General features: G+C 35.3%; 3 protein-coding genes and 1 long non-coding RNA gene across 6 annotated transcripts; 1 reads left to right on the forward strand and 3 right to left on the reverse strand.

Moving 5' to 3' along the window:
- Window positions 1-1143: 1143 nt before the first annotated feature.
- LOC123680959 lies at window positions 1144-2637 on the reverse strand. Of its 2 annotated transcripts, XR_006747579.1 has the most exons (4): window positions 2497-2637; window positions 2122-2430; window positions 1361-1524; window positions 1145-1292 (listed from the first exon to the last, which is right to left on the reverse strand). It is a non-coding gene; the product is annotated as an uncharacterized LOC123680959 (long non-coding RNA). The 2 variants fall into 2 exon arrangements; XR_006747578.1 differs by having other exon boundaries at window positions 1144-1524.
- An 11301-nt stretch (window positions 2638-13938) lies between these two features.
- LOC123680960 (choline transporter-like 1) lies at window positions 13939-20225 on the reverse strand. Its single transcript, XM_045619100.1, has 10 exons — window positions 20051-20225; window positions 19616-20001; window positions 19389-19555; window positions 19106-19335; window positions 18876-19043; window positions 18673-18820; window positions 18311-18596; window positions 15693-15855; window positions 15417-15638; window positions 13939-15357 (listed from the first exon to the last, which is right to left on the reverse strand). Exons 1-10 carry the CDS (start codon window positions 20156-20158, stop codon window positions 15217-15219), a joined length of 2019 nt encoding a protein of 672 aa, XP_045475056.1. The 5' UTR covers window positions 20159-20225; the 3' UTR covers window positions 13939-15216.
- Window positions 20226-20657: 432 nt separating this feature from the next.
- Window positions 20658-22229, reverse strand: LOC123680961. Of its 2 annotated transcripts, none has more exons than XM_045619102.1 (3): window positions 21818-22229; window positions 21610-21756; window positions 20658-21542 (listed from the first exon to the last, which is right to left on the reverse strand). In XM_045619102.1, exons 2-3 carry the CDS (start codon window positions 21682-21684, stop codon window positions 20811-20813), a joined length of 807 nt encoding a protein of 268 aa, XP_045475058.1. In that variant the 5' UTR covers window positions 21685-21756; window positions 21818-22229; the 3' UTR covers window positions 20658-20810. The 2 variants fall into 2 exon arrangements, with proteins under 2 accessions (XP_045475058.1, XP_045475057.1); XM_045619101.1 differs by having other exon boundaries at window positions 20662-21542; window positions 21610-21740.
- A 42-nt stretch (window positions 22230-22271) lies between these two features.
- On the forward strand, window positions 22272-23314 carry LOC123680963 (alpha-ketoglutarate-dependent dioxygenase alkB homolog 4). The gene has a single exon (XM_045619104.1). The coding sequence runs from the start codon at window positions 22361-22363 to the stop codon at window positions 23273-23275; it is 915 nt and encodes a 304-aa protein (XP_045475060.1). The 5' UTR covers window positions 22272-22360; the 3' UTR covers window positions 23276-23314.
- The last annotated feature ends 687 nt before the right edge of the window (window positions 23315-24001 follow it).

Raw genomic sequence — 24001 nt, forward strand, 5'->3', positions numbered from 1 at the left:
AACATTTTACAAAAAAATTGTGATCTCCATAAGTGTCATCTATGTATTTTTCCACCTCCAGGATGAAGGACTCAGGTTGATAAGCAGTTCCAACCTCAATGAAGGTGATCATTAATTCATTCATCTACCATTATGTAATTTACTCCTGAAATGCATTCAATCAATCTCCTAGTAAAAAAATCCTATTGTGATTAGTTGGTAGGCATTTATTGATTTATTGAACAACTTTTTGTGCGGACCACCAACTGTTGAAGTAACTAAATTGTTTCTGCTTAGCACATTCAATTATAAATATGTATATAATCACCTATTCATCGGAAATGACAAATTCCAACGAATTTCTAGATATCCAAGAACCAGAATAAACATTTTACAAAATAATTGTGATCTTCATAAGTCTCATCTATGTATATTATTTATCTACAAGCTTAAGGATTTGGTTGATGATCAATTTCCAGCTCAATTGAGGCAGTTATTATTAATTCATATACAAATTATGTAATTTACTCCTTAAATACATTCAATCAATCTTCCAGTACAAGAAATACTTCTGTAATAAGTTTGGTAGGTATCTACTGAAAAAAATTGTTATGAGGACCACAAACTGTGGAAGTAACTCAATTTTTTGAGCTCAGCACATTCAGTTATAAGTATATGATTACCTATTTATCGAAAAAGACAAATTTCAACGAAATTCTACACATCCAAGTACCAGAATAAACATTTTACAAAATATTTGTGAACTCCATAAGTGTCATCTATGTATATTATTTATCTAAAAAGTTGAGAACTCTCTTAAAGACCAATTTCCAGCTCAATTAAGGCAGTTATTATTATTGATTTACCGAAAATTTATGTAATTTACGTGTGAAATACATTCAATCAATCTTCCAGTACAAGAAATACTTCTGCGATAAGTTTGGTAGGCATCTACTGAAAAAAAATTGTTGTGCAGACCTCAAACTGCTGAAGTCTTCAATTATTTTAACTAAGCAGGTTTTTAGTACGAATATGTAATAAATTATAAGTATATAATTACCTATTCAACAAAGGTGACAATAACATTCTAAGAAAAGTGTTTTCCATAAGTGTCATTTAAGTAAATAATTCATCTATAGGCTGAAGGGAGTCAGGTTTATGACTAATTATCAGCTCAATAAGGGAAGTTATTGTCCACCAATTATGTAATTTGATTCTAATATGCATTCAATTAATATTCCAGTACAAAAGAGCCTATTGTGATAAGTTGGTAGGTATCTATTGAAAAACATTCTTGCGCAGACCTCAAACTGCTGAAGTGCCATAATTTTTTCAGGTTCGCAGATGTTTTGGTAGGAATATGCAATCAGTATATAATTACCTATTCATTAAGGGTGACTACATTCTCCAAAAAGTGTTCTCCATAAGTGTTATCTATGTAAATAATTAATGAATAGGCTGAAGTGAGTCAGGTTTATGACCAATTGCCAGCTCAATGAAAGAAGTTATTGTCATTAATTCATCCACCAATCACGTAATTTACTCCTGAAATGCATTCAATTAATATTCTAGTACAAAAAAGCCTTTCGGGCTAAAACTGTCAATAATTCTATATTATGATATTTCGAAAATAAAATCATCAATTGTGTATTAACGATTTTTATTCACATTTTGTGACGTCTCTGCATTTCCACACATATGATAAGTAAATTGAAAATATTTAGTTGAAATTATTTAAAACAAACCTCTATTGGTCCATTATAAACAAGTTATCAAGATATTCCATGAGTTGAAATGTTAAATTCAATATCTGAGTAGCAAAGATGTGTTTTCAATGCAGGAACGACTCTTCTGGCAGGTTTGATGCACTTAACGTTCCACTGTAAGACTTCTTGTGGGCTCCACATACATATTTCGCGATATAAAATATTATGATCATTATTTGAATTAAACAGAAGAAGAAACCTAACTTAACCATGCTTTGAATAAGCTAAAGCAACCTATGATCTATATGGTTGTCAATTAACGGTTAACAAGTTAATTGGTTCAAACTGAACAGAGACCAGAATTGCTCTACGATCATAAAAAAGAATATAACTTTTGAACTATAAGTTAGAATATATTTTTTTCATTAGTTATTACCTCTGTTAGTGGCAGTTAGAGTTTAGATTTCTGAAATAAGTGCTTCACTATAGTCCAGAAATCTTATTGTGATCCATGGTCGAAACATTCAATTTTGGTCTGCTGCCTATTGTTTTACAGAAACACCAAGGTACAATTGTTCTTCTAATTCAAGAAAACTAGAATTGAAATTGAGAATCTGCTGCTGTAATTCTTCAATCACATGAGTACAAGATCCTAATAGGAGTTATTCGGTAAAAGAACAGGAACATAATCCCCTAGTTATTATTTGTTAATAATTCGTTTCGTAAGTTGTCTTTAATGAGATTCCTAAAAAGAAACAAACTAAGATAAGTTATAAATATAAATAATGTAATTAATATGTTGACTTCTTACCGTGCAATTGGCGTAAATACGTATCATTATCCAGTCTGATTCTAGCTTTTGAGAATGGTTTCAATCGTATATTACTAATCCGCAGCACCATTGAATAGAAAAATATAGCGTAAACCTCACATTATGACTTTTATTTGTAACGGTTATATTTTACACCATTTGAGATTTCGGTTGTTACTGCGCCCTCTGGAAGTTGATTGTTGATTCAACTCGGAATATTCCGTATTAAATTAAATTTGAATTTATTATGGAATAGTTATTTCCGGATAAATGAGGTCGAATATCATTACCGTGGGGAAATATTTTATAATTTCTGGATTTCTTGTTTCTTATTATTTTTCTTCTGTGTGGGAAGTTTCGTTTGACAACTGGTAGATTCTGTGGTTATGGATTGTCAAAATGGAGGTTATCGGCGATTTGAGATAATTTTGAGAGAGAAGTTTTTTTGGAAAGAAAATTTGCCAAATTTGAAGAATATATGATCTAGAATCATCCTTATTATAGGCGATTATTTCTTCAATTTGGATAATTCCCTGTATGGTTTATGGTATTGTGAATAATTTTGGGAAATACGTTTTATACGTGATTATGAGAATTTTCTTCCACAAGGCCCATCTCTGGTATTGAAATTTACTCTGAAGATCTGAGAGGTATGATATAATTTCTATATCTTGAACTGTTGTCTGAGATTTCTATTTTATTAGGATTCGCTTCCCGGCGATTAGTTCGAACAACTGTGGAACTTACACGAAGATTATCAAGAAGATCCTTTTCCCTCGAACAAGAACTGAGAGGTATAGATTTTTTTTATTTTGTGAACAATATCTTATAGTATTTTATTAGGGTCCTAGTGCCTGGTAACGGCCTGGTTACTGTTTGGAGTCCTAGTGCCTGGATATTTTTGACAATCCTAGTGCCTGGTTGAATTGAATAATCCTAGTGCCTGGTAAGAGTCTGGTTGGATTTGAAGAGTCCTAGTGACTGATTACGTTCAAGAGTTCTGGAGTCTGGTGTATAGTACGGTTGGAGTTTATGGTATTATTTTCTGGTATATGGTGGTACATAGTATATTTCTGGCATATGGTGCAGCTCGAGTAGATGGTACATTCTACGTATAGAGATCTCACCGTTAGATTTGATGTCAACCTTCAATATTGACTTTGTATCAGGTAACCGGTGCTTGCACTGGCTTTAATGAGTATTGTACTGAGATTTAGTTTTTGAAAGTAACGATTTAGTGTACTGATAGTAAATCAGTTATTTGAATAGGAGTTAACGGTTTCATTATTAATTTTCTATCCATTGATAGTTATATTGAAGTTATAAGTTATATTGAATAAAGGTTGTTTCATGCTTATTATACACTGTTGCAATTGTAAACAGTTTGCGGTGAGGTGCACTTCACTAACTGGCCATTTATTTTAACAGCTATAATACTTGTGTATCCCTTCAGGATTTGTAACTGGAATTTATTATTACTTTATTCAACCTGCTATTTTATACCAGTCAGTTATTACAACCACTGTATTTGAATATTCCTTCTGGATTTGTGGTTTAGGTCAATCTTCTTGTTTACTTGGTTATTTGTCTTGTTTATTATCTGGTATATTTGGAGTTTGTTGAACTCTGTTTACGTTTAGGTTTGGTATTGAAGTTTTAGGTTTAACCTGAGCCGAGTGTAGGCTGATTAAGGATTCTGTTGTCAGGATTAGGTTAGGTATTATAGGTTATAGAAAGCCCTTCTGGCATTTGTTGTTGATTATAGTCTATAGGAAGCCCTTCTGGCATTTGTTAGTATTAGGTAAAGTTTTTGGGAAGCCCTTCTGGCTCTTGGTAGTTTAGAGAATTCTTTTTCATTATTTTTTTTTTTTTATCAACCACTGCATAAATTTTAATTTTATTAAACGTTTGACTTGAGTGATTTGTTTTATTGCTACTCTGGTAGAGGAGTACGCAATTTAGTCTTGAGACAGGCATATCTCTACCTGGCGCCCATTATTACCTTCCATCTAATTTTGAAGAACTCACTCCCATCTTCACTGAGTGTAGTCGCGAGCCGAATTTAAGCCTTGTGACCGGCTTACTCAAGGTCGACACGTCACAAATTGGCGCCCAACGTGGGGCCTAAGAGTCTATTCTATCTGACTTGCAGTGGTTGATCGGTTTGTTGTTATTATTGATATTTTTGGTATTCCGTTAGTTTTGAAATCTACCTTGTTATCAATTCTTTCTGTAGTGTCGATTTCCGTTGTATTTATTGGCGCTGCCAAGATTTTGTATTTTTGAGGTTAGGTAAAATTGTGCTTTTAGTATTTTGTTAAGTATGGAGGGTCGAATGGACGTGAATCGTCTCGACAAAGATGAATTAGGTTATGAATTGGCTGTAAGAGGTGTAGGTAACGTGAATACGGTTGTTGAGATGAGAAAGAGTCTTAGAGGTTATTTGAGGTTAGAAAAGTCGGGAATTAAAGCCAAATATCCATCATATCCATTTCGGTTCGAAGATGACTCAAAGGTGATAGAAAACTCGATTTCGTTATTTCAGAGAGAATTATTAGACTTTTCGGGTGATGAGAAAAGTCCATCTTTTCTAAAGACGTCTACACGCTTGGTACATTTGTTTAAGCGAGCGGAAAGATCTCAAGCGCTCTCAGAGGAAGAACAGGTTCTCCGGTCAGGTTATTTAGCGAAAATAGTTGGATTACAGGCGGAATTAGGGTCGCGAGCAAGGAAATGTAGGAGATTATCGCTGCAAACTCAGTCACCTCTGGAGTTGAGCATGCTGATGGATAAAGCTGGTATATCTGATTCATCGTCGGAATCTGAGTCAGATGATGTCACAGTTAGTGATTTAGTTCACCGGACCACTACTACAGCTTTGGCTCCCCAATGTAAGATAACTTCAGTATCAGTAGCTAAGTGGAATATCACCAAATTCAGTGGAGATAATTCTAAGTGCTCCCTGAGTTCTTTCCTTGAAAATGTTGAGGAATTATGTATTTCCCGGAACGTTACAGAGGAGCAGTTGTTCTTGTCTGCTAGTGATCTATTTGTGGGTAAGGCTCTTATCTGGTTCCGATCTGTCCGGTCCACCTTGTCAACGTGGTCTCAGTTAGTTGAAGAATTGAGAAAACAGTTTCTTCCTCCCAATTATAACGAGAAACTTTTCGATGAGATTAAACGCCGAACACAGGGCCCTGATGAAAGCATCGGTTTGTATCTGGCAATGATGGACACTATGTTCAAACGTCTTACTGTACCAGTCAATGAGGAAGCTCGACTGAGAATCCTTCTTCGAAATATCTCACCCTTTTACCAGAGTCAGTTAGGTTTGACTAACATAACCTCGATTTCGCAACTGTTGGATATCGGAAGACAACTCGAGGCTCGCAAGGAATCCATCGAATCCTTCGTACCTCCTCCCCGAAATAGGAGCTCTCTGATGGAACCTGATTTAGCATACGTATATGCAGAACAACCTTCTGCCTCTTCTGTTGATGTGAGTACTTCTTCTGCTGATGTAAGTACCTCTCCGGCTGAGGTAAGTGCAGTATTGACTTGCTGGAATTGTAAGCAACCTGGTCATGCTGCTAGGGATTGTAAGATGACCAAAAATAAGTACTGTTTCAAGTGTGGTCGTCCAGGTTCCACTGTTCGGACCTGTCCTAAGTGTAAGCCGTCGGAAAACTGAGGGGGAAGACCTCTAATGGCAGTATGTGTGCCTTCCCTCATTTCTCTGCCCGTGATCGTTTACCTTTACACCAGAAAGCTTTGTTAGATTATGTGTTGGCGCATGCGCAAAATGATGAACGTCCATATTTGTCGGTTTCAGTTTTTGATGTTAAGTTGTTAGGTCTTTTAGATTCAGGTGCTTCATGCACGATTATTGGAGGCCCTGGATGGGTGTTGTTGAAGAAATTGAATCTGAATATTAATGTTGATAATGTAATTTCTTGTAGAGTCGCTAATGGACAAAGTTGTTCGAGTATCGGTTCGGTGGATTTACCGATTAAGCTTGAAAATAAAGTTAAGATGATTTCAGCCTTAGTAGTTCCTGAGTTGCCGCACTCTTTAATCCTAGGCATTGATTTTTGGAGGAAGTTTGGTGTCGTACCGGATCTTCGTTGTGGGAGATGGGTATTTCAACGAGATGCCGATGTATCTGTGGATGCGATTGCATCAGAGGAACACCTTACCCCTGAGCAATCTAGGATACTGAATGAGGTTGTGCAGGAGGCTTTTCAAAACATGGGTGACGAGTTAGGATGTACTAAACTGGTGGAACATGAGATCAAAACCTCGTGTCGTCCCATTAAGCAGAGGTATTATCCTGTGAGTCCGGTAATGCAGGGTCATATTGATGCAGAGTTGGATAACTTACTGGAGCAGGGCATTGTTGAACCTTCGACCAGCCCCTGGTCATCACCGATTCTTCTTGTTAAAAAGAAGGATGGCTCGTACCGATTCTGTGTTGATTACAGGAAATTGAATGCCGTAACTGAAAAAGATGCGTATCCTCTCCCCTATATAAATTCTACCTTGGATCGGCTCCGCAACGCCAAGTTCTTGTCCTCTATGGACATAAAGTCGGCATATTTTCAGGTCCCTTTAGAAGCATCCTCTCGACCTTTAACTGCGTTCACAGTACCCAATAGAGGTTTGTTTCAGTTCCTCCGTCTGCCTATGGGACTGTCTAATAGTCCGGCTACCTTCCAGCGTTTGGTTGACAGAGTTCTTGGTCCGGATTTGGAACCATATGTTTTTGTCTATTTAGATGACATAATCATCATTACTGATACCTTCGAAAAACATGTAGAGGTATTAAAGGAAGTCTTTAAACGACTCAAAGCGGCTAACTTAACGGTTTCAGAGAAAAAGTGCCATTTTTGTCGACCGGAACTCTTGTATCTAGGCTATGTAGTGGATTCAAAAGGTCTAAGAATGGATCCGGCGAAGGTTCAGGCTATTTTGAACATACCAGTCCCCACTTCTGTTTCGGAGGTTCGACGTATGCTGGGTTTGGCTTCATGGTACCGGAGATTCGTACCAAACTTTGCGGATCTGACTGCTCCCTTAACGGAGCTACTCAAGAAAAATCGGTCCTTCAGATGGAGTTCCCAATGTGATGAGGCTTTGATTAAGTTGAAGGAATGTTTGATCAGTGCCCCTGTTTTGTCTTGCCCGGATTTTTCGAGATCATTCACCATTCAGTGTGATGCTTCCGGTTATGGGATTGGTGCTGTCTTGACTCAGCAACAAGAGGATGGAGAAAAGGTGATATGCTATCTTTCCAGGTCTTTAACCCGGTTAGAGCGCAATTACACCACCACGGAACGTGAATGCCTTGCCGTTCTATGGGCGATTGAGAAGCTGCGACCGTATATTGAAGGGTCACATTTCTCGGTCATCACCGATCACGCTAGTTTGCTCTGGCTGGATCGACTGAATTCACCTTCTGGTAGATTAGCCCGGTGGGCTATCAGACTTCAACAGTATGATTATACCATTATCCATCGTAAAGGTAAAGATAACATCGTACCGGATACTTTATCTAGGTCGGTACCTATCATCGATACTGTTGATACTCCTCAGAGTCATTCCTCGGATCTGTGGTATGACAAACTTCTAGGAAAAGTGACTCATGCCCCTCACCGGTTCCCATCCTGGCAAATTATTCAGGGTAAGCTTTTCAAGAATGTAACACCTCGAATTCCTGAATTAGCCTCTGATTCTGATTACTGGAGAGAAGTTGTTCCGCGTCCTCAACGAAAATCATTAATTAGGCAGGTCCATGAAACTCTACTACATGTAGGAGTTTTCAAAACTTATAGTAAGCTGGCCCAACGGTATTACTGGCCAAAGATGCGGTATGACGTGGCTTCGTTTATTCGCTGCTGCAGAACCTGTCATGCCATCAAACCGAGCCAGGAGAAGCCTTCTGGCCTCATGCTCTCCAAACAGGTCTCAATTTCTCGACCATTCGAGCTTCTGTCTGCGGATTTGGTTGGTCCTTTACCTCGGTCTCGCTCCGGTAACCAGTATATTTTCGTTGTCGCGGATTGTTTCAGCAAGTTCCCTCTTCTTTTTCCACTGCGTACGGCTACCGCATCAGCCATTGTAAAAATACTGGATACACATGTCTTTCTTGTCTTTGGGTGTCCCAATTCCATCATTGTCGATAATGGCGTACAGTTCCGGTCTAAAGATTTTGTTAAATTCTTACAATCTTATAATGTCACCATTCAGTATACCGCACTATACCATCCCCAAGCTAATCCGGTCGAAAGAATTAATAGGGTTATAAAAACCATGTTGAGGTCCTACCTGTCAGAAGATCAGAGAGGTTGGGATAAACAGTTAAACCAGGTTGGGTTAGCTATTCGTTCCTCAAAGCACGAAGTCACCGGTTACTCTCCAAGTTTTATTGTTTTTGGAAGGGAAGTTTCGTGTAAGGGTGAAAATACCTGCCCTGATCAGATCAGTTTCGACAGGTCTGCCTTGACTAAGGACCGGGAAAAAGCTTTCGAGAGAATATATGGTGACGTTAAGACTAAGTTAGCAAGAGCGTACGAGGCTAATAGTCGAACTTACAATCTTCGACGTCGGGATGTCCAATACACTGTTAACCAGTTGGTGTGGAGAAGAAATCAGGTACTTTCGGACGCCGCTAAATATTTTACCGCTAAGCTGGCACCGAAATATGTTGGACCATTTTTGATTTCCGCGCGGGTATCCCCTTGGACTTATGAACTGCAGAGTGAGGACGGTAAATACCAGGGAGTTTGGCATATAAAGGACTTAAAAGCTCATCCACCGGATCAACTGACTGATGAACACTTGTCGGACTAATTTTGGCTGTCTTGTTTTGCTTGGGTTAAAGGATGGTTAACCCTTGCCTTGAGCATAAATTTACTAGGGTGGTCACTACCCCCATCTAGTGGCTGACATATGCTGAATATCTTTTGTAACGTCAGATCACGATAGCAACAGGCTATATTATCCATCTCCGTTTCACTTTGGAGATATTGGACTTTTGAAGTTAATTCAAGTGTGACAATTCTGGTTTTGGTTGTGTCGGTATTGGAGTTTTGCTGGTGTCGTTTTCTTTAGGATTCATTGAGGTATTGTCGTTATTTGGTTTACCGTATTTGGCTTTTTGAAGTTACTGGCAGAAAAAAAAATTTTGACCCTTCTGGTAAAAATTTTTTTTTTTAAAGTAAGGGGGGATTTGTAACGGTTATATTTTACACCATTTGAGATTTCGGTTGTTACTGCGCCCTCTGGAAGTTGATTGTTGATTCAACTCGGAATATTCCGTATTAAATTAAATTTGAATTTATTATGGAATAGTTATTTCCGGATAAATGAGGTCGAATATCATTACCGTGGGGAAATATTTTATAATTTCTGGATTTCTTGTTTCTTATTATTTTTCTTCTGTGTGGGAAGTTTCGTTTGACAACTGGTAGATTCTGTGGTTATGGATTGTCAAAATGGAGGTTATCGGCGATTTGAGATAATTTTGAGAGAGAAGTTTTTTTGGAAAGAAAATTTGCCAAATTTGAAGAATATATGATCTAGAATCATCCTTATTATAGGCGATTATTTCTTCAATTTGGATAATTCCCTGTATGGTTTATGGTATTGTGAATAATTTTGGGAAATACGTTTTATACGTGATTATGAGAATTTTCTTCCACAAGGCCCATCTCTGGTATTGAAATTTACTCTGAAGATCTGAGAGGTATGATATAATTTCTATATCTTGAACTGTTGTCTGAGATTTCTATTTTATTAGGATTCGCTTCCCGGCGATTAGTTCGAACAACTGTGGAACTTACACGAAGATTATCAAGAAGATCCTTTTCCCTCGAACAAGAACTGAGAGGTATAGATTTTTTTTATTTTGTGAACAATATCTTATAGTATTTTATTAGGGTCCTAGTGCCTGGTAACGGCCTGGTTACTGTTTGGAGTCCTAGTGCCTGGATATTTTTGACAATCCTAGTGCCTGGTTGAATTGAATAATCCTAGTGCCTGGTAAGAGTCTGGTTGGATTTGAAGAGTCCTAGTGACTGAATACGTTCAAGAGTTCTGGAGTCTGGTGTATAGTACGGTTGGAGTTTATGGTATTATTTTCTGGTATATGGTGGTACATAGTATATTTCTGGCATATGGTGCAGCTCGAGTAGATGGTACATTCTACGTATAGAGATCTCACCGTTAGATTTGATGTCAACCTTCAATATTGACTTTGTATCAGGTAACCGGTGCTTGCACTGGCTTTAATGAGTATTGTACTGAGATTTAGTTTTTGAAAGTAACGATTTAGTGTACTGATAGTAAATCAGTTATTTGAATAGGAGTTAACGGTTTCATTATTAATTTTCTATCCATTGATAGTTATATTGAAGTTATAAGTTATATTGAATAAAGGTTGTTTCATGCTTATTATACACTGTTGCAATTGTAAACAGTTTGCGGTGAGGTGCACTTCACTAACTGGCCATTTATTTTAACAGCTATAATACTTGTGTATCCCTTCAGGATTTGTAACTGGAATTTATTATTACTTTATTCAACCTGCTATTTTATACCAGTCAGTTATTACAACCACTGTATTTGAATATTCCTTCTGGATTTGTGGTTTAGGTCAATCTTCTTGTTTACTTGGTTATTTGTCTTGTTTATTATCTGGTATATTTGGAGTTTGTTGAACTCTGTTTACGTTTAGGTTTGGTATTGAAGTTTTAGGTTTAACCTGAGCCGAGTGTAGGCTGATTAAGGATTCTGTTGTCAGGATTAGGTTAGGTATTATAGGTTATAGAAAGCCCTTCTGGCATTTGTTGTTGATTATAGTCTATAGGAAGCCCTTCTGGCATTTGTTAGTATTAGGTAAAGTTTTTGGGAAGCCCTTCTGGCTCTTGGTAGTTTAGAGAATTCTTTTTCATTATTTTTTTTTTTTTATCAACCACTGCATAAATTTTAATTTTATTAAACGTTTGACTTGAGTGATTTGTTTTATTGCTACTCTGGTAGAGGAGTACGCAATTTAGTCTTGAGACAGGCATATCTCTACCTGGCGCCCATTATTACCTTCCATCTAATTTTGAAGAACTCACTCCCATCTTCACTGAGTGTAGTCGCGAGCCGAATTTAAGCCTTGTGACCGGCTTACTCAAGGTCGACACGTCACATATTTTCAATTAATATCCGGATGAAACCGAATAATTGACAATTTGTAAATCATACATATTTGAATTCGATCATCGACATATAATGAATTTATTCTATGAATTCGATTTGATTATGGCGACATCTAAGATGTGTAGCTAAAACTAAGCTTTGGTAGCGCTGTCCATATTACAGGATTCTACATTAGGATGTCTATTTCAAAGTGAAGTTCAGTAAATGGTGTATAGATGGCGAGCAAGCAAATTCGCGACCATAAATATCAAAGTCCATTGGAAAAGAGCTGAAAATTTAAGCACAAAACTCGAAATATCTCTAAATTGAAACCTTTTAGAAGCTCAATTACTCTATTCAGTCACCATGAAGATTTTATTACGATATTAAAAGATGTTATGATGAAAAACATTTTCAGCCTCCAAAGAACTGCAATAAATTTTTCCAAAACAGGTGATTTAGCCCACAAACACACCACTATACATACCCATTTGAAAGGTTCAGACTTTTTCAACCAGATAGCAACGGATATTTACTTCCAAAGTTTAAAATTTTGACGGCCAAAGTATAAATACTCATTCACAAGCCTCAGATCCTATCCACCAGAGGGCAGAACAAACTAGCTTGAAAATAATTTCCCAAAATTCAAATTATCTCGAAATTGGGGCCCTTCAGAAGCAAACTGATTGCAGATTTGTATTAGGCGTAATCAAATGCTTCTTCTAGATTTCGAATTATGCATCGAATCTCACCAGAAAAAATTCTCTATCCATTTAAAGCACTTTTTTTTTACAAAATTGAGAATATCCCAGTTTCTGGGTAAGCTAGGAAGAAACAAGCAGCAGGTTCAAATTCAGCAGCAAAAATTCTTCAAGATATCAAATTTTGAAGGTCATTTTAAGAAAAAAATTTTTTTCGCCAAAATGACCCCCACAAAAATCGAAATAACTCAGTTTTGGGGACGTCTATGGAGGAACTGATTGAAGATAGGAATTCAGCATGAAAAGCTCTTCATAACATCAAATTTTGAAGTCGATCTGAAACAAAAATTTTTTTTGGCGAAAAAATATCCAAGGTTATAGTCTTGGTTTTTCCGAAAAAATCGACCGATCAAATTCGAATATTTTATGATGGTTTTAGATAGTTTCGAGGTCGTAGATTCCGAATTTGGCATCGATTCTCACCAGAAAATTTTTTTTACACCGCAAAAGCACAGTTTACACACAACTGAAATGTCTTAGTTTTGGGGCATGCATACCCATTTTTAAAGCCTCAGAAATTGGTCACCAGAGGGCAGAGCGAATCGCCTTGAAAATTCCTCTCGCAAAACTCAAAATATCTCGGAATTGAGACGTTTTAGAAGCAAATTAATTGCAGAGAAGTAATCGGCGTGGTCAAATGTTTCTTCTATCTAATTTTTAGGTTGATTTTTTTTTTTTGGAAATGTATCCAATATTTTTCAAAAAATTGACCGAGCGAATTTGGACATACTTTTTTGCTCTTTTAGATGTTTGCAGGTTGAAGTTCCGAATCAGGCATCGATTCCTATCTTTGTTCTTCGAAAACAACCGACTAATCGAAGTAGAACATTTTAGAATAGTATTGAGAGATTTCGAGCTCGTAGATTCCGAATTTGGTATCGAAACCGTCTGCAGGTAGCTTTTTAGGATGAAAATTTTCTCATGATATCAAATTTTGAAATCTTTTCGCGAAATCGCACAAAATCAAGTTAAAACAGCTCCAAGTTCTTTCAGGAAACATGTAATGGCGGATAGGTCTTCAAGTTTGAAGATTTTTCGTAATATCAAAATTTGAAGCTGACCTCAGCAGAAAATATCTTTGTAAAGCATTACCAAAAATTCTATACGTCTTATGGGCGGATGCACTTAGGTTAGCACATACACCAAATTATATTTCTAGGAATCAACTATGTGAGGCCATCTAGGAAGAGTAGCTATAACTAATCGTCTGTAGGGACGTAACGTTACAGATTTCTTTTCTTGATTGGCTGTGCCAATAGTCAGTTCAGTAAATTGTGTATAGATGGCTCTAGAGTAAAAATCTCTACTGAATTGAATTTTAAAGAAATACAGAAATAATTGATGTGTCATTACTTCTTCACATCTTTAACTTCTACGCTTTTAATGAAATTTGGTATGGAATCAGATTTCATGTTTTTTTTTTTTTAATTTTATGGAATACATAAAACAGGTGTCATAAGTTCTACTCAAGTGTTTGTTAACAAGAAAAAAAGTCTGACAATACATAATTTTATTTAATTAAATAAAGAACATATAAAAAATATAAATACTACTTGCTCAAAGATAATAAAATGTAAATATTGTATAAATATTTGCTTTTGTATAGAAATATATTGTGCTTCGTTCAAAATATCTTTTTTGTTAATACAGGGACGAATCATAAAATTTTGTACAAGATTAAAAGTTAGGATAAAATTTGTATGGCCATCAACTTATTTGGTAATATATTTTGTTCTCAATAAAATACTTGAGATATGAATAAAAAAACATCTGTGGAATATAACCAATTATTCAAATTATTTCACAAGCTATTAGTAATTATCCGAAACTGGGAATTAAAAAAATTTAAAGTCCGTTAAAATTTGAGATGAACACTAAAATTATCCACTTATGTACATAAATTCTCAGAACGTTCGTGATTCAATTAAACTAATAACAATTTCAAGTGCATTCTACAATGAAAAAATCATTTTCGAATAATTTTTCGTACATAAAACTCAGCGCATCAATTTGCACCTGATAAAGTACAATAATAATATTTCTCTATTTCAGTATCGTAATGAGTTCATTACAGTTCTAAAAACAGTGCTCTAATGAACTCATTACAGCATCGTTTTCAGTTATATTTTTCGTTTTGTGGTTGTCTACACTGACTTCCAATCCTGTCAAATTTCAACACATGTCAATTGTCAATATGATATAATTTGGATATAGTGAAATGATTTGCAACATTATTCGCAATTTCTCTTGATTCTGGTGGTTTTAAATCGATTTAGTCAGAAATATTTCACGAATTTAATGAGTAATTATAAATTATTTAAAAATTCGAAACGTACGATTCTAATCAAATTCCGTAATCTGTCAATTTTCGTAACAGTCACACCAACTGCCAAGATACAATACAAAAGTTACTAGGATGTATAATCTGAATTTTTCATTGAATTTCGACAATATTTCACAAAACTTGACTGAAATAGAGAAAATATCGTCTAATACTCGTTGCAGAAGGCACTTCCAACACTCATGCCTTCAAAATCTCGCTCATTTTCGAATTTCGCATTCATGTTGGAATAAAAGCACATTCTGCAACTCGTTTTAGAATTTATTATTGTACTCACAACAAATTTCTGTTAGTTTATCAAACGACATTATTCCTATTCGATCAATAGTACTGTAGCTCCTAAAAATAATGGAATTCACTGTTAATACTTAAATTCGAGAATTGTGCTTGTGAGAGAGTAGAAGACTTCTTGGATTAATGAACCTTTCCTTCTTATTTTATGGGCTCTAATTCACTGGCAGGATTTGTAGTATTCCCGTTACTTGCGAAGGTAACACCCATGTTTTGCATCTGAATACCATCGGGAGCTTCTCCATTTTGAGCTATACAGAGATAAACCGTATCGAGCACCATCTAAAAACAATACGAATTAAAAAAAAATTACAATTAGCCTTTCTGTCGATCCAACTAACCTCGTACAAGCTGAGGATACAATGAGCTACGAAAAAGGCGAAAATACAAACAACCAAAGTAGGTACGGCGTAAAATGTCAGTTCCGTATTTTTCCTGAATATTAGGAGACCTACGGAACCCGTCAATGCAGTCACAAAGCATTTTCCTAAAAATAGAATGAAATCTCCCAAACCATTTATTGTAGCTACTTGTAGGGCGTGAGAGGTTAACACTTCGAAAGCCTAAAAAAAAGGAAATTTGAGCGAAAAGTTGAATAAATGTTTTTGAAGTCTTACAGTTCCAGCAGCTTTACAAAATCCTACTCCATCGATGGCTATTACGGTATAAGCATTGTGGTTTAAGTACCGAATGAATTTTTCCATACAATAAAAACAGCATATGCAGCATTTGAGGCAACAGGAAGCACATTCGCTGCCTTTATTTTCTTGATACTTCAACCTGTAAATCCATCGAATAATTCAACCAAATCAATCAAATAGTTATTTAAATGGAAGTGCAGAAGGTATATTCTTCCACAAATTGTAAATTGAAGAATAAGCCACAAAGTGACAAGTTCTTGAATGAAGGAGTGTTAGAATGAGCCTTCTGTATGAGTATTATACAATATTTTTCTCTAATTCACTGAATTTTTACTGAAACTAATTGAATATTTCCATAACTATCGTTTAGTGAATTTTTGCATTAAAAAATGTTGATTGGCAGATCTGCTTTTTGTATCACAAATTTGACAGATAATAGATAAATCCTTGGCGGGAGTGTTCAGAATTCCAACATATAATAATGAAATATCACCAAAAAATCTTTGTGAAACTGACATATTCCCACACGATTTTTTTCTACAAGGTATTAGGCCGATTGAAAAGTCCCCGGTCTGAAACACAGATGATTTTCAGTTAGTACCAACCTTCAAACGATGCGTGTCAAAATTTTTCAGCAGTCCTACCATTAGTTTGTGAGATATTGCAAAAATCTTGGCTTGATGAAGAGTTTCCGGGGTCTGTACCAGGAAAATCAACCATCATTGATTGGTATGCTAAGTTTAAACGTGGTGAAATGAGCACCGAAGACGGCGAACGCAGTGGACGCCTAAAAGAGGCCGTTACCGAGGAAAAAATCAAAAAAGTTGACAAAATAATTTTGAATGACCGTAAAGTGAAGTTGATTGAGATAGCAGACATTGTAAATATATGATCTGAACTTATACATCATATCATTCACGAATATTTGTACATGAGAAAGCTGTGTGCAGAATTGGTGCCGCGCGAGCTCACAATCGATCAAAAGCAACAATGGATGAAACATGGCTCCATCATTTCACTCTGGAGTCCAATCAACAGTCAGCTGAGTGGACTGCACACGATGAACCGAATCCAGAACGAGGAAAACCAAAACAGTCAGCTGGCAAGGTTATGGCATCAGTATTCTGGGATGCATAAGGTATAATATTCATTGATTACCTCCAAAAGGGCCAGACCATCCACAGCGATTATCGTATAGCGTTATTGGATCGTTTAAAGGATGAAATCGCTGAAAAACGGCCCCATTTGAAGAAAAAAGGTGCTGTTTCATCAAGAAAATGTGCTGTATCACAAATCTATGAAAACAATGGCAAAATTGCATGAATTGGGCTTTGAATGCTTCTGTATCCACCGTATTCGCCAGATCTGACCCCCAGCGACTTTTTCCCGTTCTCAGACATCAAAAGAATGCTCGCTGCAAAGAAATTAAGCGCCAATGAAGAACTTAATAATAATAATAATAATAATAATGAGCTTTATTTCAAATAAAGTAGGTTCATGTACAAATACATTGTCTACCTGAAGTGAAACAGTGTCAGATAATAATCTTTAGTCTATTTTATATCAAATATTATGTACCAGGAATTCTTCCACTGTATATGGTTCAATCTGAAGCAGCAACTTATAGACTTCCTTCTTGAATAGTTTGAGGTTGGTTATGTCTCTCATCTGGTTTGAAAGTCTATTATAGTATTTTATACACCTGTATTCTGGTCCTTTCTCTGTGAGTGAAAGCTTATGTATTGGATATTTTAGTTGAGTTGTTCTTGTGTCATATTTTGTAGAGGTTTTGGTTTCGAAACAGTTTCTATTTTTGAACACAAATATCAAGCATTCTTGGATGTGTATCGCTATGGCTGTAAGTAGTCCATGTTTCCTAAATATGCCCCTGCATGTTTCTCTGCATGGCATTCTCATTATTGTTCGAATAGCTCTTTTTTGCATCTTTAGCACTTGCTTCATGTTATTACCACTACCATAAAACATAATACCATACCTTATTTTGGCTTCAAAGGTTGCCTGGTAGACAACTCTCATAGACGATGAGTCAAGATAGTTTCGTAAAACACCCAATGAATAACAAATGGATCCCAGTTTTGTACACAGGCCTGTAATATGTTCATCCCAGTTCAAGTTCTCATCTATAGTTAACCCAAGAAATCGTCCTGAGGTCTGAAGATCAAGTTTACTGTCATTTAGCTGAATGTGAGAAGGTGTTTGAAAGTTTGCATGTGTGGTTTTAATAATTATAGCACATGTTTTTTCTACATTTAAACATAAATTGTTTGATTGAAACCAGTGATCTTATCGCCAAAACTGAGGCCTATTTTGAAGCGAAAGACAAATCGTACTACAAAAATGGTATCGAAAAGTTGGAAGATCGCTATAATCGCTGCATCGTCCTCGAAGTCAACTATGTTGAAAAATAAAATCGAATTTTGCCAAAAAAATGTGTTTTACTAGGGTAGAGCGGGGACTTTTCAATTGGCCTGTTACAGCAGAACTAACGACACAGAGTTAAAAAATAAAAATTATCAATTACATTAATTAATTAAAAGTTAACTTAATCAGGGTCATATGAAATCAAAACTCACTTTTCATGGAGATAGGTCAGGATAAGTCTTGGAATCTTGAATAACGTGATTATAAAAGAACCAAAGGCGACAGAACCTAAGTGGTACTTCATAAGTTTCGACAAACCATAAGTAACATGCGAATTGTCCGTGAACTTATGTCGATAAAACCAGTGGGCTACAGCACCTGCAATGACCATTTGCTGGCATGCCATGATGAATTCAGAGGTCCATATCAAACCAATGAAGTAAATCCACCACATATATTTCACCCATGCTGGATCGATATACTCCACCAATGTGAGTTCTGAAAGATGTCGTAGAACATGATACTAAAATTTTCGCAGTTGGCATGCCTTACTAAAGTAGGTCAAATGTCTTACTTTTGACTTTGTCAGCAAATGACAAGTTTCCCATAGGTTTTTCTGTGGTAATTGATACAGTACCAGCAGTTGTGAAGGTCGTTTTGTCTTCTGAGAAAGACATGGATATGCCTGACATATCTGGATGATAACTTGTTGCCAAACATAACTGAAATAAAACGCTCCATAAATATTCCCCTCATAAAATTTTCAAACAGGCTTACCACAACAGAAATCCAAAAAATGAAAAATATCAGAAGCACAACAAATGTTACCAATGGTTGAAAGAAAAGAGCTGGTATATGGCCTAAGCATTTGGCAGTTTCTTGGAATAAATCAGCTAAAAATCCCACTTGCTTTCTCATTACAATAACAATCAATAGAATAATCACCTTTGGAATAAAATACAAAAAATTAATTTTCAAATGATATGTTTTCAACTAAAAATACTCACTGTAATAACTGTAGCTACTATTGAATACCAAAAGAAAGCATCTTCATTTCTTGCAGATTCCCATAACCACATACTTTGTCTGGTATGATCTAAGTTATGTTTAATATCGAAATATGTATACCATAAAAATGCTGTTCCTCCTATACTACTAATTGTGAAGAGAATCATTATGATGTAAGATACCACATGTGCCATTATATGCAGTATGGAAATTGTGAATAGAGACAAAACTGCAAATAGCATCTTTATGAGTTATAAATTTAAATCCCCATTCTATACTTACATAATGATAAAAAGACTAATCCAATTATCACATATTTTGAAGTATATAAGTCAGCCAGCACTTTTTCTAACGTATCCCAATTATTCAATAACCCATAAATATTGCTAAGAATAGCATCGGAAACTTCTTTCACAGGTTTTGGAACACAACGATTCAAAACAGCAGTACTATAAAAATACCATTTTTAAATTATACTAGTTAAATGTGATTTGCTAAACTTCTTTTACCTTTCATAAACAGGCATCATAGGGCAAGGACCGTATGACGCACTCAAAACATGAGAACCCCATTTTTGGTTTGGCTTATTCAAATCATCGTAATTGAAATTATAGTTACAATAACCAATTTTAGTCTGTCTGTAATACTGTCCCAAATCTTCGACTTTCCGAAATGTCTTCGTAGGACATTTTTTGACACATATTTTTAACGAATTTCTGAGTTCGTTAATGTCGAAAAACAGTAAGTGTGGCTTATCAGAAGTATCCAATCCAGAATACTCCAAATTTCCGATTTTCTTGTTGGTATTAGAGCCGCAAGTATTTCCAAAGGAATCAAATCCATTAATGAGTCGTATTGGGTTTCCATAAACGAATGAAAAGGCGGCTACGATTACCTAAAGAACGCAAATTGTAATTAAAATCGATTTTGGTATACCCACATACCATTAAACACCAGAAGGCGATGAATAAACATAACCAGCACACATCTGTACATCGCCTTTCTGCAGTTATATCCCTTTTTGATTCTTCATCTGGATCACAACAACCCATGTCTACTTGATTAAACTATTATTTAATCTTATGTATATAAACAATTAATATGTATCCTTCAAAATTTTTGAACCATAGATTGCCAAAACCAAAGTCTTCTATGTTTTAAGGCGTTTTTCAATGATATAATATTAACATGTGCGAAAAATGATTATTTTGTAAGGAGCGTCCGACTTATATCTTTAGAAAAAAAATTCAGAAGTTTCTAATCTGATTCCTCCTTATTTATCCTCATTCTGTCGAATATTTAGTTGATTTAATGTGAATTTTAATTGGTTCTGTTGGAATCACTGGATATTTACAACCAATGACATATAACCCATAGACCTAATAGGGCATTCCAAATCACGTGACCCAATATGGCGTTTGCCTACTGACGCCATGTTTGTCTGTTGCCGGTTGGCGCCAATATTCAAATCATCAGGGTCATTTTCCTTTTTTATCATAGATATTGGTATGGTATCTTTAAAAATATTGAATTTATTTTTTAACATGCCAATTCTTCTTTCCACATGTATTCTTACATGAGCTATATGTCTTGTAGTCTCAATATCCAGAGGATGTAACTGCTTTTTACCCTTCGTGAAGGCAGGGATAACCAATTTACTTTGTAAAACTCCTAAAGTTTCTTTTATTAAGAAACCCCTATCAGCTAAAACAATATCCCAGGGATATGATTTAAAAAACCACTGTTCTCAACAATTTGTTTGTCTGAGGTACGCCCACCCCATGCCTTACTAATATAGCTTACTGCACCTTGTGGTGTAATTCCTATTAAAAATTTCACAGTGTTGTGGTGTTTATAATGTGACCAGCATTGCATCTGTGTTTTTAAAGACGCGGGTTTTTCAATAAAAACTTTAAAACAATCTAAAATGATGGTTGTTTTATCTTGAAATGCTTCTTGGAAACAAGATGGTATATTTTTGGAGGCCACTGAACGCTCAGGCCATATTATTAACTGCTGTAATGTTTTATGGAGAATATCTATGACCTTTTCAAAATATGTTGAAGCAGTTGATCGGAAAATTTTAAAATGAAAGGCTAAGTCTCGAAAATGTAAATTTAATCTTAACTTAATTAGAGTTGTGGGAATATCATCTTCTATAATCTTATATAATATACCTTCTACAAAAGTATACGAAAAACCTGTATAGTAAATCCATTTGATATCATTACTAGGATCGTCTCTGAGACCAAATGGCGATGTGTCAATTTTTTTTTCAAGTCTTTCTATCGTTTTTGAGGCAAAACTCAATTGGTCGAATTTTAAAGTTAATTCTTCCATAGTAATGTCCGTCTGAGATGCAACCCCAGTATCGAAGTTACTACCATGGTCTGGGGCCTCTGAATTAAGTTCGACATCAATATCTGCGTGTTCAATCTGCAAAAAAAAAAGTGTTTATTTCCTTTGCAAAGAATGATATAAACGTGTTGATTGTATTACTTACGCTCAATTTCCTCTGTTTATCAAATCTTCCTTTCCTCTCAACATCAGCCTGTTTCCTATGAGATTTGTGCCCCATTTTCTGTGATGGAACCCAATCCGGATGATTTTCATCTTCCAAAGCAGCAGGTTTTCCTAGAGGCAATTCAGACTGGTGTAAAATATCATTATAACACTTGGCCACTTAGGTTGATTTCAACTATATCACTTACAAGTTAAAAATGTTTACTGCAGACTCTCTGATTCTTTAGTTTCGATTCAGTAAGATCGTCCCTCTTAATTGCTGCTATCCATAGTGCCCTACGCCTTTCAGACAATTCGTTTTTATCCGTAAGAAACCTGTGGCTTAAAACCGCAGGCACTGAAAAGAATTTTACATCATCCCTGTTGAAACGACTTCTACAATCAACTACAAGGCATGTCAAAGGCATTTTTTCGTGAGAATACCACTAATAAGCTCTAAACAATATAAAAATCATTTGATGCAGTCACGAAAACAAAAATCTCACAACTTTAAGATCAACTTATAACAGAACAATATGAAAACTCAATGACAACAAAACAATGTTTATAAACATTGGCCTACAGCCGCCATATTTGACAGGTCATTGGAATGCCTTATATGGATATTAGGTCTATGATATAACCTTAATAACCTATAAAATTGGCAGATAAATATAACCTATAAATTTAGATAGTTTACTGAGAGGAGTAAGCTTCATATAAACCGCTTATAATTTAATATAAGAACTACCATGTCGAATACAACCCGAGAATGTGGGTGCAAAGGCTATCGAACATGTTTAATATGTGAAGAAAAATATGGAATACAAAAAAAAGACATTAGTTTGAACCCAAATAAGTCTTTTCTTTACTGTATACATTGTAATAAAGCCTACCAAGGTTGGGATATGAATGACTACAGAAAACATCCAGATCATGAAGGAAATGCATTTGACTTCCCTGGTGTATTTATACTTGAAAATTTTCTTACTGTAAATGAGGAAGAAAATCTTATAAGAAATATTGATATGGTTCCTTGGGATCCTTCCCAAAGTGGTAGACGAAAACAGAATTATGGTCCTAAATGTAATTTTAAAAAGAGGAAGTTGAGACCTGGTGATTTCAAGGGTTTTCCGTCATTTTCCAAGTTCATACAAGACAAATTCAAAAATGTTCCTATACTGGATGACTTTCACACTATCGAACAGTGCTCTCTAGAATATGATTCCAAGACTGGAGCTTCTATAGATCCACATATTGATGATTGTTGGGTGTGGGGAGAAAGAATAGTTACAGTTAATTTATTGAGTGATTCAATATTAACCATGACGGTCAATAAAAAACCAGATCGGTATAATTTAAATTGTGTGAAAAATTATCCTTCAGTAGTATTAACTAAAAATGGTTCAGATTCTAGTTCATATCAACTCAAAGACTTTAAAGAAGATATTGAGTATACCGTTGTAAGAATACCAATGCCAAGAAGATCTTTGTTGGTTATGTTTGGTTCAGCAAGGTATGATTGGGAACATCAAATATTAAGGGATGACATTGTGGATCGTAGAGTGTGTTTGGCTTATAGAGAATTTACACCTCCTTTTCTCCCAGGGGGAGAGGAGTACTCTATCGGAGAAGAAATACTCAAGAGAGCTCAGGAATTTTTTTGAGATGAATTATGAAATAGGTAATAAAAAAATTATAATTGACATCTTGATTTATTTATTAAAATTCCAACTTTCATAACAATATTATCCAAAAGGACTTGGATCAGAGATATTCATAGTTGTGAACTGAATAATGAAATTTTTTTTTCAAATTAAAATATAATTTCAAATTAAAAGATATCCTATGTAAGTTGGCTGATTTTATTTTATAATTTGTTTAAAATGAGCCTATTCTGGTCCAGTAGTTTACAATAAAAATATAAATATTTTTTCTCTTATACTGTCTGAATGTTTCTGTAAAGTTTCAATTTTGAAAATGAACAAATCAACTCTTTTCTGTGGTACAGTGTTGCAAACTGCATCTCTTCTTTTAGTTTATAAGACGAAAACAAACGCCACCTGGAAGTGAGTATCTCAACTATTTTAGTTGGGATATATAAAATTTCAAGATTTGATGTGATATTCATTAATTAATTAATTTCATTTGAACGTTTCATTGTAATCTCAAACAAAATTTCTGCTGTTCTCAACAAAATGAACTATTCAGTGTTGGAAAAGCATTGGTGAATAATTTATGAGGACAAGTAGAAACATATATTTTGTTTCAAAATGTTCAACAAATTCAACATGAACCACGTATTAGTTTAGTGAGCTGCGCTATCTACACAAAAACCTACGTTTTTAATATAGATTGGTATGGGATAAAAGAATTTCTGCCAATAGGATAAT

This window comes from Harmonia axyridis, chromosome 5 (genome assembly GCF_914767665.1).
Source record: "Harmonia axyridis chromosome 5, icHarAxyr1.1, whole genome shotgun sequence".
Lineage (NCBI taxonomy): Eukaryota > Metazoa > Arthropoda > Insecta > Coleoptera > Coccinellidae > Harmonia > Harmonia axyridis.